At 36.6% G+C, this 19,649-nt stretch overlaps 1 protein-coding gene across 4 annotated transcripts in view; it reads left to right on the plus strand.

Annotated features, from left to right (window-relative positions):
• PEX1 (peroxisomal biogenesis factor 1) overlaps nucleotides 1-19,649 on the plus strand; it is a 57,615-nt gene that overhangs the window by 22,054 nt on the left and 15,912 nt on the right. For 3 of the 4 annotated variants that reach the window (XM_011998282.1, XM_011998280.1, XM_011998283.1), the window contains 13 exons: nucleotides 1,493-1,625; nucleotides 2,248-2,344; nucleotides 3,723-3,893; nucleotides 5,427-5,581; nucleotides 6,531-6,720; nucleotides 6,938-7,104; nucleotides 8,814-8,948; nucleotides 12,169-12,233; nucleotides 14,605-14,747; nucleotides 14,838-14,941; nucleotides 16,095-16,271; nucleotides 17,705-17,935; nucleotides 19,296-19,493. In XM_011998282.1, the coding sequence (XP_011853672.1) occupies nucleotides 1,493-1,625; nucleotides 2,248-2,344; nucleotides 3,723-3,893; nucleotides 5,427-5,581; nucleotides 6,531-6,720; nucleotides 6,938-7,104; nucleotides 8,814-8,948; nucleotides 12,169-12,233; nucleotides 14,605-14,747; nucleotides 14,838-14,941; nucleotides 16,095-16,271; nucleotides 17,705-17,935; nucleotides 19,296-19,493 (1,966 nt within the window). The remainder of the gene's footprint in view (nucleotides 1-1,492; nucleotides 1,626-2,247; nucleotides 2,345-3,722; nucleotides 3,894-5,426; nucleotides 5,582-6,530; nucleotides 6,721-6,937; nucleotides 7,105-8,813; nucleotides 8,949-12,168; nucleotides 12,234-14,604; nucleotides 14,748-14,837; nucleotides 14,942-16,094; nucleotides 16,272-17,704; nucleotides 17,936-19,295; nucleotides 19,494-19,649) is intronic. The other variant, XM_011998281.1, reaches the window with a different exon arrangement.

Raw genomic sequence — 19,649 nt, forward strand, 5'->3', positions numbered from 1 at the left:
AATGGAGTGAAACTGGGTATAAATGAATACATGCATACAGAAATTATAGTAGCATATTCCTTTTCTTTTTTTCTTTTTTTTTTTTTTTTTTTTTTGAGATGGCCTCTTACTTGGTCACCCAGGCTGGAGTGCAGTGTTGCAATCTCAGCTCATTGCAACCTCCCGCCTCTTGGGTTCAAGCAATGCTTCCTCATCAGCCTCCTAAGTAGCTGGGATTACAAGCATGCACCACCACACCTGCCTAATTTTTTGTATTTTTAGTAGAGATGAGGTTTCACCATGTTGGCCAGGCTGGTCTCAAGTGATCCGCCTGCCTCAGCCTCCCAATGTGCTGGGATTACAGGCGTGAACCACTGCGTCCTGCATAAAGTAAAATCTCTTCAGACTCTTATGTGATCATATAAAGTGGCAGGCAGTCACAGTCCAGAAGTAGTTTAAAGTTCATGTTTGTATAATGTAATCTACAGATTGATACTGGATTTCATAGGTAATGTTTAAGAGGAAATAAGTTTTTAGTTATCCTCAGTACTTCAAAAGCACCCATTTATGATTATGTTGATTGCTAAATTAAATCATTTGAAGGTTAGAGGTGTTTTTGTGTGTGTGTTAACATTCCTTAAGGAGTTCTATTAGGGCACAACTTTTAGTAACTGCACATTTTTAAAGTAATAAAATAATTTTAAAAGCTTGGAGGCTGGGCTCACACCTGTAATCCCAGCACTTTGGGAGGCCGAGGCGGGTGGATCACCTGTCAGGAGTTTGAGACCAGCCTGGCCAACATGGTGAAACCCTGTCTTTACTAAAAGTACAGAAATTAGCCAGGTGTGGTGGAGGGCAGCTGTAATCCCAGTTACTTGGGAGGCTGAGGCAGGAGAATCGGTTGAACCTGGGAGGCAGAGGTTGCAGTGAGCTGAGATCATGCCACTGTACACCAGCCTGGGCGACAGAGCAAGACTCCGTCTCAAAAAAAAAAAAAAAGGCCTGGATTCAGTTTTGACATTAATCAGTATACTTTCTCTCAAGTAGGGGACAATTTCTAAGATTTTAGTCTTTTAAAATTTATTAACTAGTCTGAGCATGGTGGCTCATGTCTATAATCCCAGCACTTTGTGGGGCAGAGGCAGATGGATCCCTTGAGCCCAGGAGTTGGAGACTAGCCTGGGCAACATGGCAAAACCCCATCTCTACAACAAATGAACACACAAAAAAACCAATCAGCTGGGTGTGGTGTTACACGCCTGAAGTCCCAGCTCCTCGGGAGACTGAGGCAGGAGAATCGCCTTTGCCAGGGAGTTTGAGGCTGCAGGGAGCTGGGGTCACGCCACTGCACTCCAGCCTGGATGACCCAGCAAGCCCCTTTCTCAAAAAAAAAAAAAAAAAGATATAAAATAAATTAATTAACTATACTGGGAAGGCAAAATTCAGCATTTTTTGTAGCTAAATTTTATCCTGCTTCAGTCTTTTATCATGTAACCATGTATATCTTTTACAGAGGAGTGAGTTCCTTAGGCGTATCCTCCTTGGAGCACATCACTCATAGCCTCCTGGGACGCCCTTTGTCTCGGCAGCTGATGTCTCTTGTTGCAGGACTTAGGAATGGAGCTCTTTTACTCACAGGAGGAAAGGTAAGTGGTTAAGGTGTGTTCATTTTTCTGTAACACTGAATAACTTTTCATTTACCTTTCTTTGGGTTTTGACCAGGTATTATATAGGGTTTATACGACATATGGAAAGCATTCATTTATTCACTAATATTTCTGTGTGTCTGCTTTTAGGTGTTGGGGGAGTAATGACGAATAAGAGTGATGTTCTCCATGCCCTTTTTCTGTGTCAGTTGATACAATTATATGGTTTTTCTTTTTTAGGCTATGAAGTGCTGATAGGGTTGAGTAACTTACAAATGTTGAACCAGCCTTGCATACCTGTGATAAATACCATGTAGTTGTGGTGTATCATTCTTTCTACATTGCTGAGTTTTATCTGCTAATGTTCTGCTGAGCTTTTGTCCATTTAAGTTTGAAAGTGATTAGTTTGCAGTTTTCTGTTTTTGTATTGTCTTTGTCTGGTTTTGCTATCAGTGTAAATCTGGCCTCATAAAATGAGTTGGGAAGTATTCCCTCTTCTTCTTTTATTTTTTTGGAAGAGACTGTATAAAATTGAGGCTGAATCTTGGTGGTTGCCATAATGACAGAAACTATTTCTGTGACTGAATATATTGGGAATTCTTACAAAGCAATTATTTTCTAGGGAAGTGGAAAATCAACTTTAGCCAAAGCAATCTGTAAAGAAGCATTTGACAAACTGGATGCCCATGTGGAGAGAGTTGACTGTAAAGCTTTACGAGGTATGAGTATGGTAACACTCTACATAAATCCCTTTTTCATTAGAAAGACAGGAATGTTATAATTAATGCTATCAATCTAAAAAATACACATATTATCTAGTCTTTAACTTTTCTGTTTATCATTTAGTCATTGAAATTTCTTAGAAATTTTAAGTCTTTGGCTTTCTAATGTTTTTGATAAAATTTCTAAAACTCTCCATATTTGATGGAAGCCTATTTTTTTTTCTAGCCAGAACTCTTTGTAGACTACATTCCTGGAAGTGCTCACTGACACCACTCTGAAAAATTAGTACTTAGAATATACTCTAATTGGTATAAATGATCTCTGAATTGCTATGGGAAACTGAGAGAATGGTTGCTTCAGGAGAGAGAAAGTAGGAGGCTGTGGACAGCAATGAGGAGAATTACAGTTTACCATAGAACACTTTTGTACTTTTAAAGTCCTTAACATTTACATTATCTATTCAATTAAAATTTTTTTTTTTTTTTTTTACTTTGAACAGTCAATTTTTCCCCCTTGGGTACCTCTATCATATTAGTTCCAACTAATCATGAACTTGTGTGTTTCCTGTTCTTTGTAAATTTAAACTTTGTAACTCACCAGGAAGTTTGAAGCCAAATTTGTGATTCAAATATAGCAACTCTAGGATCTCTAGGCAGACGCATTTGCATTTGATTTTACACGAATCTTGATCCCTTACTCTCACTTATGTTTTCCCACATCCTACTTTTTTTATTTTGTTGTAGGCCATCTAAAATTTTCAATGGAGTGAAACTGGGTATAAATGAATACATGCATACAGAAATTATAGTAGCATATTCCTTTTCTTTTTTTCTTTTTTTCTTTTTTTTTTTTTTTCTTTTTTGAGACAGTCTTGCTCTGTCACCCAGGCTGGAGTGCAGTGGTGTGATCTTGGCTCACTATAGCCTCCATCTCCCAGGTTCAAGCAATTCTCATGCCTCAACCTCCTGAGTAATTGGGACTACAGGTACATGCCACCACACCTGGCTAATTTTTGTATTTTCAGTAGAGATGGGGTTTCACTATGTTGGCCAGGCTGGTCTCAAACTCCTGAGCTCAAAGTGATCTGTCCGCCTTGGCCTCCCAAAGTGCTGGGATTCCAGCATAAGCCACTGCACCTGGCCTCCTTTTCTGAGTTTTATAAAATTTGATACTTTATTGTACCCTTTGAGACTGTATTTTTAATTGAACCATGTTAATGATGAACAAGTTTTTGTGATTGGTATATTAATAAAATATAGATCAAATTTTTATAGTTAAATCAGTATTGAGCTTTTCTAGTGCTTTCAAAAGGACAACCTGAACTTTCCCAGCACTGAAATAATATTGAAACCATTTCATATCTTCTGTATTAAGGAAAAAGGCTTGAAAACATACAAAAAACCCTAGAGGTGGCTTTCTCAGAGGCAGTGTGGATGCAGCCATCTGTTGTTCTGCTGGATGACCTTGACCACATTGCTGGACTGCCTGCTGTCCCGGAACATGAGCACAGTCCTGATGCGGCGCAGAGCCAGCGGCTTGCTCACGGTAAATGCATCCACCACTCGGTTAAGGTCTTGTTCTTTTGTCAGTCAGCATTTTTAGTCTTAACAATAAATCTACTCTCTTCAGAGAATAATATATGTGTTATGTTAAGTGTTGTGTTTGAGGCCCCTGATAGCATTCTACAGTTGTCCTATAGACTATGTATTAGTAAATTGGTAGAGTAAAAACAGTGTGAAAATTCTGCAACTTCATGCTTAGTCCTTTAGGGTTTTTCATTCTCTTTTACTTACTGTTTAATTTACAGATTTACTCTTTTGTTCATTTGACAAATATTTGACAAACACTTGTGCACAGTCTGTATTCTCAAAGTCTAGGAGAAAAAGAAGGGTGAACAGTGTTAGTACAGAACAATACTAATAATGATGGCTACTGTGTATGAGTAGCCATCCCTTTCTTGGCTTTCTTGGATTGCTTTGTATTCTGCATGAAGATATTCCCTGGGCTTTACAGGTCAATAAATGGAAATTCAGAGAGATTAATTTGACCAGGGTGACCAACAAGGAGGTGACAGACTACACTATGCAAGAAGTATACACAGAGTAGTGTAGGAGCATATAACCTATACTGGGGTTGAGGTGGGATAAGGAGTTATCAGGGAAAGCTTTTTAGAGGAGTTGATAACTGAGCTGAGTTTTGATGGAAGAGTAGAAATTAGCGTGAACCAATTTCATGCTAATAAAGAAGCAAAGGAAGCGTGGTCTACAGGCAAAAGCACAGAGGTGTAGGAAGTAATGATACTTTGGGGAATACCCTGTTGACTGGAGCTTAGAGTGCAAGGAGAGGAGTGCTAGGGAGGTGAGGTTGGAGGGTTTGGCAGCACTGACTTGCTTCAAGGTTCTTAAGAACTGAAATAGATATAAAATGCAACCAAGAGTGGCTTGGATTATATTACCTAGTGTGTTAATCTCAAATTTTGAAATCTATAGCATCTATAGGACTGGTGTTACTAATCTTACACTCGATCTGTTACTGTTCTTATACTAGATCTATTAGTCCAGAGTTTAAGGGAGTGCTGCAAATTTCTAGGTCAGGACAGGACTCAGATGTACATTATTAATGCCGATTTCAGTTCTGACCTTCTCATATGAAACCTTACAAGACCTGGGGTAGGAAGAGATTGTTCTGGAAGTCGTAGGAATATGAGCTGTATTTTAACAAACAGAATACAGTATGGAAATTTATCACCCTTCTAGAATATTTATTTCAGAGACAAATTTTTATCATTTGTTCATTTATTTCATAAGATCCACGAGTAGGGAACCTCATTAGACATTGCTCTGAGTATATGGTCTGAGTTTGCAGTACCTCTTGTGCTTCCATTAGATTTATTAGGTCCTTGATAGATAAATCAGGGAATAACTAGATGGATTCATTTTTTAAAGACATGAAAGAGTGATACCATACATACTCCACCTTAAAGGTCAACCTAGAGTATCATTATTTTTAATGAATGTATAATTTTTAAATTTCATGTTTATTTTTCCTAAGCTTTTACACTATATTGCTTAATTTCAGCTTTGAATGATATGATAAAAGAGTTTATCTCCATGGGAAGTTTGGTTGCACTGATTGCCACAAGTCAGTCTCAACAATCTCTACATCCTTTACTTGTTTCTGCTCAAGGAGTTCACATATTTCAGTGCATCCAACACATTCAGCCTCCTAATCAGGTAATACACTACTTGTAAGGATTATTGAATTATGTCCCTTTTCTAGAAATTATTTTTCAATTTTATTAGTAATTTGTGGCTTTAAACTTATGCTTCTATTAATGATCTTAAGGATATGTAAGTCAACATTTGGTGCATGTTGTGCTAGAGGCATAAATTATAATTTATAGCCACCTGAAATGTTAGTATGCACTTTCCAAGAAAATGACTTTTTTGAAAATGGTATTTCTTTGAATGAGAAAAAACAGAAATAGATAAATGGCTTTTAAACACTTCATTAATTAAATTTTTTTTTTCCACCATCACATAATGGCACTTAGTCCCCTTTGGGAACTCATGAGGGTTTTAGTGGCACTGAGCTGAAAGAAGTATGTTCCAGGACTGGCAAACATATTTTAAATTCTTAAAAAATTTCACCTAGCATCTACCCTAAATATTCAGATCCTGTGCTAGTTAACTGCTATTGAAGAACAAAGGTATTATATCTATTATTAAGGATAATAGAATGGTATTTGAGATATTGGTCACTGAATATGTTTTTAGAAATAAGTTTTATAGGAACCAAAAAAAAATTATTAAAGGAACCATGTATTACTAAAAATGCTTCTTATTGGAGAAAGAAATGACAATCATTTATTAATGTGATTTTTTTACAACCTTATTGAGATATAATTTAAGTACAACAAATTCACATAAAGTGTATAATTTGATCAGTTTTAACATATGTAGATGCCATGAAACCATCACCACAATTAAGGAAACAAACATTTTCATCACTCCAGAAGCCTCCTAGCCTTTTTACTACCCATCCCTCCCCCACTCCATCCCCAGACAACTACCAATGTGCTTTCTGTCACTATAGATTTGTCAACTTGATTTTCTCCAAATATACGTTCTAAAATATACAGTTGAATAAAATTGGAAATTTGAATTTTGTGCTTTTCTTTAGGAACAAAGATGTGAAATTCTGTGTAATGTAATAAAAAATAAACTGGACTGTGATATAAACAAGTTCACCGATCTTGACCTGCAGCATGTAGCTAAAGAAACTGGAGGGTTTGTGGCTAGAGATTTTACGGTACTTGTGGATCGAGCCATACATTCTCGACTCTCTCGTCAGAGTATATCCACCAGAGAAAGTATGTTTTACTATTAAAACCTGAACTTGGAATCTTCTTTCTATTGTGGAGAAATGTAATTGTAGTAAGACAAGAATTAAATATATTCCATTGTAGTATTTGAATAAGCAGTTATTTGAGTAGAAAATTAGTGTTTCCAGCTAAAATGATGGCATATTTTGAAAATTCATACAGTGAAATATAACTACTAAAAGAAATTTTGTTTATTTTTAAACAGAATTAGTTTTAACAACATCAGACTTCCAAAAGGCTCTCCATGGATTTATTCCTGCGTTTTTGCGAAGTGTCAACCTGCATAAACCTAGAGACCTGGGTTGGGACAAGATTGGTGGGTTACATGAAGTTAGGCAGATACTCATGGATACTATCCAGTTACCTGCCAAGGTATGTTTAAAAAAAGAAAAAGAAAAAGTGAATACTTACTCCCAGAAGAGCCACTGTATTATTGGCTTTGGCTTTATGTGTTAGCTTGCCCAATCTCCATGTGAGTCAACAAGTGTTTACTGACACTATTTTAGGTATCTAAATAAATAAATATCTGACACTATTTTAGGTACTTTAACAAATTTTTATTTTATTAATTAATTTTTTATTAGAGTTGAGACCTCACTGTCATCTAGGCTGGAGTACAGGGGCACACTCACAGCTCACTGCAACCGTGAACTCCTGGGCTCAAGCAATCCTCCTGCCTCAGTCTCCCCAGTAGCTAGAACTGCAGGCATGAACCAACATGCCCGGCTAACTCTTTAATTTTTGTAGAGACAGAGTCTTGCTATGTTGCCCAGGCTGACAGATTTTAATGTGTATGATGCAGTCTTTGACCATAAGAAACTTATAGAAAGCTGAGGTGATAGTTACAGTAAATACATTTTGATGTATAATTGTTTGCTTTAATCATTCAAATTGTAGTAAAATAAGATGAACTGTCTGCTGCGATTTGAGCAGAAATGGATAGGAATAAACTAGGAGGTAGAAGAGTTATCAAGGTTAACAGGACTGATGGGTGAAGCTAGATTTCCAGACCTGGGATGAAAAGCAGAGTTGGCAGGTATAGACGAGGCAGATGGCAGGATAAAGGAGACAAATGTAGATTGTTCTTCAGAAGATCAGATGGTAGAGTCTAGGAGGTAGTGTGTTTTAATCAGAAATCTTAAGAGGCAAAGATCATTGCATAAGATCAGGGACCCGTGCAAAGGAGTGAGAAAAAAAATATGGGTAAGGACCCTGGGTTTCATGTAACTGCATGGCAACTCCTGGGAACAGTGGCCACTGGAGCCTGGGACATGCTGATTGCAGCCCAGGACTATTAAAACCAGTGTGAGAGAACATGGGCATGGAAGTACTAGCTAGCAGGATCATGATCCCAATGCTGGGATTGGGTGGGCATCGAGCATTAGTACATGGAGATTCAGTACATCCAGATACAGTACATGGAGACTATATGTGTAGTTACATACATAGTCTGGGCTTCTTTCAGATTAGAGCAGAAGTAGAGGTGAGTGGGAATATTCTCAATAGAGGGAACTAAATAGGCATACCTAATAAAGGAGACCAGGATATTGCTGACAGTAGCCTCATGTTTGGCTCACCTGTTCAAAAAGTCCTCTTGTTCTCGAGCAGTGGTGCTTTAAAAGGTAATTTGAGAAGCAGTCGACTATTTGTTCAGCCTGGAGACTCTTGGGATATTTTACTATCTTTGATTGAAGAGATTTGAATGTACACAGCCCTCATAACTTGCCCCATGAAGCATATCCGTGAAAGGCACTATACTTGTTAAAAGATTGGTTTGTACTTTTAAAATGTAGTACTTTTAATAAAACAGGAAAAATAGAAAGAAGTTCTGATGCAGTTATATGCATTTTATATAGAATGTGTTCTTAATTGGAAAAAATTTGTAGTAGTTCCTTTGAGTTCATTTATAGTTTTTAGTAGGAATTTTATTTTCTACTGTTGTACTTGCTGTTACTGAAGAAAGGTGGTGGTGATTACTATCTGAATATTTTTTTCTATACATTGATCTTTAGCTGCTACTTAGTCATTTCTGTTTAGACTTGAGCTCTTTTTCATATTTTTTTGTTGTTGTTGTTTCTCAGTATCCAGAATTATTTGCAAACTTGCCCATACGACAAAGAACAGGAATACTGTTGTATGGTCCGCCTGGAACAGGAAAAACTTTACTAGCTGGGGTAATTGCACGAGAGAGTAGAATGAATTTTATAAGTGTCAAGGTATGTTGTCCACTTCTTTTTTCATTGAGGCAAAATTTACATAAATGCAGTTAGCCATTTTAAAGTGTACAATTCACTGACATTTAGTGCATTCACAATGCTATGCAACCACCACCTCTTTCTAATTTCAAAACTTTTTCATTCCATTCCTTCTTCCGCTCATCCCCTGGCAACCATTAATCTGCTTTTTGTCTCTATGGATTTGCCTTTTCTGTATATTTCATATAAAAGGAATCATGCAGTGTGTCACCTTTTGTGTCTGGCTTCTTTCACTTATGTAAAGTTTTCATGGTTCATCCAGGTAGTAGCATGTATCAGTACTTCATTCCTTTGCATGACTGAATAATGTTACCATACTTTCTTTATCCACTTATCAGTGGTGAACATTTGAATTGTTTCTACCTTTTGACTATTATGAATAATGTTGCTGTAAATATTCATGTACAGATTTCTCCATGGACATGTTTTTATTTCTCTTGGGCATAAACTGAGGAGTAGAATTGTTGGGTCTTAGGGTAATTCTCTAACTTTTCAAAGAACCACCAAACTGTCTTTCACACCAACTGCACCATTCCCACTGGCAATGTGGGGGGTTCCTGATTCTCCACATCTTTACCAACACCATTATGTTTGTTGATTGTGGGCTAGTCTCACATTTGGAAAGCTAGTAGGAACAGCGATCCATCTATTAAAAGTTGTGTGCGGCTGGGTGCGGTAGCTCACACCTGTAATCCCAGCACTTTGGGAGGCCGAGGCGGGCGGATCACAAGGTCAGGAGATCGAGACCATCTTGGCTAACACGGTGAAACCCCGTCTCTACTAAAAATACAAAAACTTAGCCAGGCGTGGTGGCGGGTGCCTGTAGTCCCAGCTACTCGGGAGGCTGAGGCAGGAGAATGGCGTGAACCTGGGAGGCAGAGCTTGCAGTGAGCCGAGATCGCGCCACTGTACTCCAGCCTGGGCAACAGGGCGTGACTCCGTCTCAAAAAAAAAAAAAAAAAAAAAAGTTGTATGACATTGAGTAATGAGCCACCTCTCTCGTAGGGCTTATTATGGTCTTGCTTAAGGCAAATCTTCATGCATTGTGAACAGAATTATACATAAATACTCAGATAAAAGGGCAAACTATTCTTAAAGGGAGTAGACAACTAGAGGCTGGAGACCATACTGAGGCAGGAAGCTGGGGTTTTCATGGTTCTGTTACTTTTGACTATATCTCACCCTTGCTTGTGTCAAAGTGAGACTAGGTCTAAGTTTTTTTCAGGTATAAGGTGAGTGTGGTAATTAAGAGGCATGCTAGCAGATCATTTTGGGTAATGCTTCACAGCTCACCACTGGTGTGTCATTGTGGTCGCAGATCCAGTATCTTAGCTGTATAGTTTCAGTACATCAGCAATATTAGTTTAACAAAGGGCAATTAGATTCCAAGACAAAGGAATCATGTATTATTCTAGCCTTACTCAAACTTGATTTATAAATCAGTTTAGTAATTTATTTATTTTTTCTATATTTATTTTCATTTTTTTGAGATGGAGTCTCACTCTATTGACCAGGCTGGAGTGTACTGACACAATCTTGGCTTACTGCAACCTCCGCCTCCTGGGTTCAAGCTATTCTCCTGCCTCAGCCTCCCGAGTAGCTGGGGTTACAGGTTAATTTTTGTATTTTTAGTAGAGACGGGATTTCACCATGTTGGCTAGGCTGGTTTTGAACTCCTGACCTCAAGTGATCTGCCCGCCTTGGCCTCCCAAAGTGCTGGGATTACAGGTGTGAGTCACAGCGCCCAGCTCAGTTTTGTAATGTATAACTGGGTTTTAACCAGTTGTAAATTACTCTTTTATCATGTTTTTTTGTGAACTGGCAATGATGGAGAAACACTAAAAGTGCCAGGCTGTTGCCTTGTTCATGCTATTTGCCTTAGTTCTTTTTTCTTTTTTTTTCTGAGACTGAGTCTTGCTGTGTTACCAGGCTGGAGTGGAGTGGCGTGATCTCGGCTCACTGCAACCTCCGCCTCCTGGGTTCAAGTGATTCCTGCCTCAGCCTCCCGACTAGCTGGGATTACAGGCTCCTGCCACCGCACCTGGTGAATTTTTTTTGTATTTTTAGTAGAGACGGGATTTTACCATGTTGGCCAGGCTAGTCTTGACCTCCTGACCTCGTGATCCACCCGCCTCGGCCTCCCAAAGTGCTGGGATTACAGGTGAGAGCCACAATCCCAGCCTTGCTTTAGTTATTTCTTGTTGCCTCCTCTAGTCCTATAGTTCTCTGACTGTACTGAGGAAATGTAATTAAATATTATTACATTAATAGATATCTATGTGGTTGAATATTAGAAATTCCTTATTTTGGTCACATATCTTGATCAGTAGTTGGTCTTTTGGAGAGAGTGATTTTTCACTACAGATTTCTTTAGGACCTATTCAGTTTTTTTTTAAAGATTCCAATTTAAGGAAAGACTATTCTCATTGATTTTGCTATATGCAGGGAAGTTTATTTCGAAAGGTTTTTCAGTTGGCTTTTAGGGAAGATTATATATTCTCTTTTTTTTTTTTTTGGCCTTTTCCCACGTTCTAAAAATGATATATTCTTTAAATCCTGTGCAAATACATTGTTTCAGTAATTGAAGGTGCTGATTAAAGTCATATCTCTACACATTTTTTAAATTTTAGATGGAACTTTGTCCCTTCTTAAACCATTCACTTATTCACTTGAAAAAGATTATTTATCTAATACTTACATGGCAGACACTGTTTCTGGCACAAGGGATTCAGCAGTGAACAAAACTGCCTTTTTGGAGTTTACATTCTACTAGTGGAGAGTGACAATAAGCAGATAGACACATTCAGTATATAATCCACTGTCAGATGGTGATGGTAAGTCCTATGTAGGAAGAAAAGCAGGGTAAGGAAGCTTATAGTAAACTGGAGTGAGCCATAGATGGACGTGTCAGAAAAGGGTTTCTGAAGAGGTGGTATTTGAGCAGAGATCTAAATAAAATGAAGCAACAAGCCATGAGAATATCTGGGGGTCTGGGCAGAAGAAACACCAAGCATAGAACTTGTGGTATGTTATTTATTCTAGCACACATTAATTTTAAAAATGTATAAAAGACATCCATTTAATCATATGAAAGATTTCCATGATTCATTTAGTCAGAAACCAAATTTATATTTTCTTTTTAAATAATTTTATCTCAACTCTAATTTTATTTTACCCATAGGGGCCAGAGTTACTCAGCAAATATATTGGAGCAAGTGAACAAGCTGTTCGGGATATTTTTATTAGGTTGGTTCCCTATTAATGTTTTTAAAGTAACTGACTCTGTTATTATTTATCAATCAGTGCTTTTTTTGGTCTTGTTTTTTGAAGAACTGATATTTGAAACCTGTGGTTTATGTGAATTATTAATAAGCTAGAGGACATGGATTCTCTATTTCACCAAATACTACAAAATATTTTAGATATTAAATTTTGGAAATTATTTGGTTTTGTATTTACAATAGAAATACTCCTCAAAGTGGAATCGAAGTGGTTATTCAAAGAAATCTCAGAGTAGATTCTTATATGAAGCAAATAATTGCCCCTAATTTATCTCTAAATTTTCTAAGTTCTAAATTCTTTTTTCCCCCAGTCTCTAATTTATCTCTTATAAATCAAGAGTCCATCTGGCCAATTTAATTTCAGTGAGTGTAACTATTTTGCATATATTAAAAAACTGCATATGAATATAGAAGATGGTATGTAAGGATGAAAATAATTATTCAAATATGATAGCATTATGGGGAGTTTTAAAATAAAAGTTACTGTTTTATTCTTCCAAAAATTTTATTATAAAATGTACAGTTAAGAGAATATATATAAAATACTTATGCATCTTAAGGAAGAATAATAAAATGAATACTTCATGTATTCACCACCCAGTTTACCAGGAAAAAGCATAAACAAAATAAACCTCTTCTACGTAATTCCTGGGTTAAAGAGAGGTTATAGTGGAAAATATTTGGGAGCAAATGATAATGAAAATACTATCCATTAAAATTGTTAGATGTTGCAAAACTGATTTCAAGGAAAATTTATAGCCTTAAATGTTTAGAAAAGAAAAAAGGTTAAAAGTTAACCACTTATGTATCTATCTCATGAAATTAGGAAAATTATAGATATACACTAAAAAATAGGTTAAAAGGGAAATAATAAAGATAAGAATGAAGTTTAATGAAACACAAAACAGAGAAGCTCACAAAGCCAAAATTTATTTTTTGAACACTGAGTACAATTGACAAATCTCTAGCAAGTTTGATTAAGAAAAAAAAAAGCATGAATAAACAATTTTAGGGATAAAAAGGGAACCATAACTAAAGATATCCCAGAAATGTAAAAGATAATAAGGGAATATTATGAAAATATTTATGACAATACATTTGAAAACTTAGGTGACACAGACAAAAATAAAATTGACCAAAATTGAACCAAAAAGAAATAAAATCTGAGTAGTCCTATAACTTAGTGAAAAAACTGAGTTAGAAAAGTTAAAAAAATCTTTACACAAATCAAACATCAGACTCAGTTTTCTAGGAGAGTTCTGCCAAACATGCAAGTAGCAGATAATTCTGGTCTATTTTTGGCCCCAGAAGATATATTTCACTTGCCATGCATTTAATGAGATAGCTGTTGGTTTTTTTCAATCACCATGACAGGTGTTTTATATTAGGTGTTATTCTCCAGACATCTAGTCCACCTGTTGCCAGAAATGGAATTAATATTCACTTCTTTAGAATTAAAATTTGTTAATAAATTTAATAAAACTAAAAGTCAAAGTTCAAATTATTAGAAAAGTAAAAGAAAATATATTTTTTGGGAGGCCAAGACAGGCGGATCACGAGGTCAGGAGATCGAGACCATCCTGGCTAACATGGTGAAACCCTGTCTCTACTAAAAACACACAAAAAATTACCCGGGCGCAGTGGCGGGCACCTGTAGTCCCAGCTACACGGGAGGCTGAGGCAGGAGAATGGCGTGAACCCGGGAGGCGGAGCTTGCAGTGAGTGGAGATTGCGCCACTGCACTCCAGCCTGGGCGACAGAGAGACTCCGTCTCAAAAAATAAATAAATAAATAAATAAATAAATAAATAAATAAGAAAATATTTTTTTAAATAGCCCTTACAAAACAGTACCAGCATAATGAGCTTTCCAAATTTTGAATGGGCAAAAGAAATGAATAGGCATTTCACAAAAGAAGTAAGGGTGGCCAATAAGTATATGTTAATATAAAAATGGTTACTTGTAATAGAAAGCAAACAAGTGTTTGACTTATTGACCAAGAGTCAGATTTTTGTTTTCATCCCCGTTAGTCTATCCAGAAGGCACGGCTCTTAATAAACACCTTGACCTCAGCAGTTTACTGAATACGAGGGCAATTTCATATACCTTGCCTTCTTTAAGGGTTTGTTGTAAAGATTAAAATAAGTACATAAATATATATAAATACATTTATGTGTTTATATGTAAATACATACAACTTGCCTTCTTTAAGGGTTTGTTGTAAAAATTAAAAGTACATAAATATATATAAATGCATAAATACATTCATATATATATATGAAATCACTTTGCAAACTCTGAAGCCTGATTCAAATATGAAATGTTTGTTTTTCCCAGAGCACAGGCTGCAAAGCCCTGCATTCTTTTCTTTGATGAATTTGAATCCATTGCTCCTCGGCGGGGTCATGATAATACAGGAGTTACAGACCGAGTAGTTAACCAGTTGCTGACTCAGTTGGATGGAGTAGAAGGCTTACAGGGTAATAATTATAAATACAGAAATAGAATGTTATAACAAAATGTCATCATGTCATCAGATTTTAGTAAAAAAATGTTCTTTTTTCCTCTAGGTGTTTATGTATTGGCTGCGACTAGTCGCCCTGACTTGATTGACCCTGCCCTGCTTAGGCCTGGTCGACTAGATAAATGTGTATACTGTCCTCCTCCTGATCAGGTGACAATTTCATATTTAGAGTCCAAAACCCAACAAATGCTACACTCTTTCCTTGTGAGCTTTACTTCTGCCAGGTAATGGCAATTGTCCTTAGAAGATCAGCTTTCTTAGGGAAAAGCTTTAGCCACTGTTTGCTCAAAGCATAAAAAGATTCTGAATTAGATGCAAAGCCTTTCTTTGGCCCAGTGCAAGTCTGAAAACTTTGTAATCCTTCTGTGTTAGCTGATTGGGGGAAAAAAATGCAAGAAACCTAAAGTATTATATTTTCACATTCTCTTCTGTTCAACGATTACATCCATTATCCTGTCAAAAAAAAACTCTGATACAGAATCAAGCATGTGAATCATAAGCATGTAAGCAGGTTTCATAGAGATAATTTTTCAACTCTTCCTAGTCCTGTGTTGTTCCAACTGCTATTCTCCAATTTAGAAGCAAGCAAATAAATGAATGAAAGAACAGATAGACAAATGAATAGTCAAAGGTATAAAGTATCTGAATATATGTTACATGTAGCTATTATTTAAATTATTTAGATTTTCCTTTTGAAATCCCTTCTTGGCACACTTGCCTAAATGTAGAAAATAACCACTGTGTGAATAAGAAATTACTTAAACTGAATATTTTGTAGGTTTTTGCTTTTTTCTTTTTCAGACAAGGTCTCACTTTGTCACCCAGGCTGGAGTGCAGTGGTACGATCACAACTCACTGCAGCCTCTGTGTCCCAGGCTCAAGCAATCTTCCTACCTCAGCTTCCCGAGTAGCTGGGACCACAGGTGCACGCTACCACGCCCAGATAATTTTATTTTTAATTTTTGTGTAGAGATGGGGTCTCCCTGTGTTGCCCAGGCTGTTCTTGAACTCCAGGACTCAAGTGATCCTCCCATCTCAACCTCCCAAAGTATTGGGATTACAGGTGTGCCACCATGCCCAGCCTTAAGAGTGGTGATTTTCATTCATTTTCCTACATATATTATTTCTGTTGGGGAAAAAGTTCCAAGGAAGATAAATAGTAGGCTGTTGGTACATTTCGCAACTTACTTATAAAGCTTTTTTAGATATATAAGGTTAATTTATGAAGAAAATCATAAGACACACAATTTAAGATAATATTTTTAATATTTTTTATTTGTTAAATAAATTTTTCTCCCTTCAGGTGTCACGTCTCGAAATTTTAAATGTCCTCAGTGATTCTCTACCTCTGGCAGATGATGTTGACCTTCAGCATGTAGCATCTGTAACCGACTCCTTTACTGGAGCTGATCTGAAAGCTTTACTTTACAATGCCCAATTGGAGGCCTTACATGGAATGCTGCTCTCAAGTGGACTCCAGGCAAGTTATATGAGGAAGTTGTTATGACATTTTATGAGTGATAAGAGAATTACAATGTCAAAATTTCAATCTTAAAAAAATGCTATTTTTTAAACAACTTTGGTAAAACTGTATAGAAGTATAAGTTTACCTTTAGTTAAATGTTCCATAGTTGGAATATGGGTTTTGCAGAGAATTTATAATTATGAAGAGTTTGCTGTCTGTTTCTTTAACATTACCTTAATATTGGCAAAAACATGTTGGTGTTTGCAAGGATATTATTTAAATTAGGATACCATGAATTAAATACTACAAACAGAAAAATAATTAGAGTTTTTAGTTTTTTTGTACTTTAACTTCTAAAAAATAATTAGTTAAAGCTGTTGTTTTGAAGCTCAAATTGTCCCAATCTGGCCAATAGGAGCCCCTTTTGTATGGCTCCTATATCTTTATGACATGTCCTCATCATTCTTGAATTACTTCCTCACTTCCAGATACAGTAAGTTATTCTTGGCCAGGTGCAGTGGCTCACGTCTGTAATCCCAGCACTTTGGCAGGCCAAGGCAGGAGGATCATTTGAGCCTAGTTTGAGACCAAACTATACCCATTATGGACAACAGAGTGGGACTTGTCTCTACGAAAAATTTAAAAATCAGCTGGCCATGGTGGTGCACACCTGTAGTCCTAGCTACTCGGGAGAGGCTGAGGCAGGAGGATCACTTGAGGAAGTCCAGGATGCAGTGAGCCATGATTGTGCCACTGCACTCCAGCATGGATGACAGAGTGAGACTCTGCCCCCCAAAAAGAAAAATATTATTGGTTTATCTTGTGCTTTCTGTATCCCAACCTTAGCATCAGCCTTTTCTCTAAAGATAGTATTATGATTTTAATATTTACAGTAGATATTTGAACTGTTACATTATAGACTTTACCATATATTTTCTAGGAAGGATTATTCTATTACTCTTCTTTACCACATTTGGTTGGAATGTCTACAGAGCCTACAGTTTCTAAATCAGATACTCCCTAAGTTTTTGCTATTTTGGCAAGCCATTGAAGTTCTCCCCTCTCCCTTTACTACCAGAAAGGTGTGTATTTGTAGAGCTCTCTATAATGAGAAAGCACTCTATAACATGTTGATTCATCATTTTGGAGTAGAAAAGTATGAATGGAATGTCAGAGACATAAAAATAAAGCCCAGAGGTCTGAGTCTTAGCTTCATTACAGACTTTCTTGGGGGATGGTTGGTAAATTATCTACACATTCTATGTTATCTTTATATTTTAATAGTTAAATTTTTACCATGTGCCTCAAAACCATTAGAGAATTAATGAGTTTTTTGAAAAATGCTTCTAAGTTTCTTGTATTGCTCTGATAGAATGCTATGTTATTATTTATTTCTGAGACTAAAATTGTTTACATCTTTAAACTGGTTGTCCTTTTGTGTATTTTAGGATGGAAGTTCCAGCTCTGATAGTGACCTAAGTCTGTCTTCAATGGTCTTTCTTAACCATAGCAGTGGCTCTGACGATTCAGCTGGAGATGGAGAATGTGGCTTAGATCAGTCCCTTGTTTCCTTAGAGATGTCCGAGATCCTTCCAGATGAATCAAAATTCAATATGTACCGGCTCTACTTTGGAAGCTCTTATGAATCAGAACTTGGAAATGGAACCTCTTCTGATTTGGTATCTTGTGCAGTCGTCATTATGCAGTTCTGAAATATAAAGCTACATGTTGGTGTAAAGTTGGAGTGATTTCTCTCCTAACCAGCCCCACATATTCTTCCTGGTTGGCTGGTTCTTCAGTAAAATAGTTTTGTTTCTTGCTTACACTAATTGGTAATTTGCATTCCTTGTTAAGATTTTTAAGACAGGGCTGGGAGCAAGGAACCAAAGTCGTGCGTGGTTGTGATTACCTTTGGTTTCTTTGAGGTTTCTCTCTCTTACCTAGTGGTTTTAAAATATCTTTAGCAGTTCCATTTTATAGTAAACTTAAATTCTATTATCATGAACAGTTGAGGATAATGAATAATTTGATACAATAATGTAAGAAATTCCTGAAAACAAAATATTATCTGTGATACTTTTGCTGCAAAGTGTAAGCACAGTGAAGGGTGCTAATAATGTTTCAACAGGAAAGTGTTTTGATTAAATGTAGGCAGTATCACTGTTCTTCTACTAGCATTCAACATCTCTTCTCAAAATTAATAGTGGTTCACTGTAATTTTATTGGTACATGTAACATTTGTACATGTATTTGGTTATTTATATGTTTCCTGGTTTTTTGTACACTTACTTTATTAATTTGGGCTTTTTTTTTTTTTTTTTTTTTTTGAGACAGTCTCACTCTATCACCCAGGCTAGAGTACAGTGGCACAATTATGGCTCACTGCAGCCTTGACCTCCTGGGCTTAGGTGATTCTCCCACCTCAGCCTCCTGAGTAGCTGAGTATGCCACCATGCCCAGCTAATTTTTGTACTTTTTGTAGAGATGAGGTTTCACCATGTTGCCCAGGCTGGTCTCAAACTCCTGGGCTCAAGTGATCTGCCTGCCTTGACTTCCCAAAGTGCTAGGATTACAGGTGTGAGCCACTATACCTAGCCTAACTCAGACTTTAAAAATATAAAAGCAATTCATTTGTATTCCCAAGAATAGTAAAGTGGTGGTTTAATTTTAGTCTTTAATTCTGTTTTTTATTTATTCTATCTAGAAATGTCCCAGAAACTTAGTATAAATTTACTTTCTGAAAACAAAGAAACCTGTCCTTGGGCATTAGTGTGTTGGATTTAAGCAACAAAGTTAAAAAAAACCTACCCTGTGTTATGGCAATTTTTGCTCGATGGTGGTTCTATAACACAGGTATCAGTGAACCTTTATAGAAGAGGAACAACTTTTCAGCTTGCTTAATTTCAGTTAATTAACATGTATACTTATCTACGTTAATGTCTTATTGCTTAAAATGTTTAATTTTTATCTTTGGTAAACACATAGTTTCTTCTCTGCCCCTCTTCCTTCCATCTTTCATTACTACAATTTACCACGCAGAGCTCACAGTGTCTCTCTGCACCAAGCTCCGTGACTCAGGATTTGCCTGGAGTTCCTGGGAAAGACCAGTTGTTTTCACAGCCTCCAGTGTTAAGGACAGCTTCACAAGAGGGTTGCCAAGAACTTACACAAGAACAAAGAGATCAACTGAGGGCAGATATCAGTATTATCAAAGGCAGATACCAGAGCCAAAGTGGAGTATGACTTTTTCCCCCTCATTATAATTGTTAAAACTTCTTAAAAATTGTTTCACCCTTTTGATATGTATTTCTTTGACTTATAAATGACCTATATTTATAAACAAGGGACCAGAACACATTAACTCAGTCATGGTTTTTTTTTTTTTTTTTTTTT

This window comes from Mandrillus leucophaeus, unplaced genomic scaffold, assembly GCF_000951045.1.
Source record: "Mandrillus leucophaeus isolate KB7577 unplaced genomic scaffold, Mleu.le_1.0 Scaffold565, whole genome shotgun sequence".
Classification (NCBI taxonomy): Eukaryota; Metazoa; Chordata; class Mammalia; order Primates; family Cercopithecidae; genus Mandrillus; species Mandrillus leucophaeus.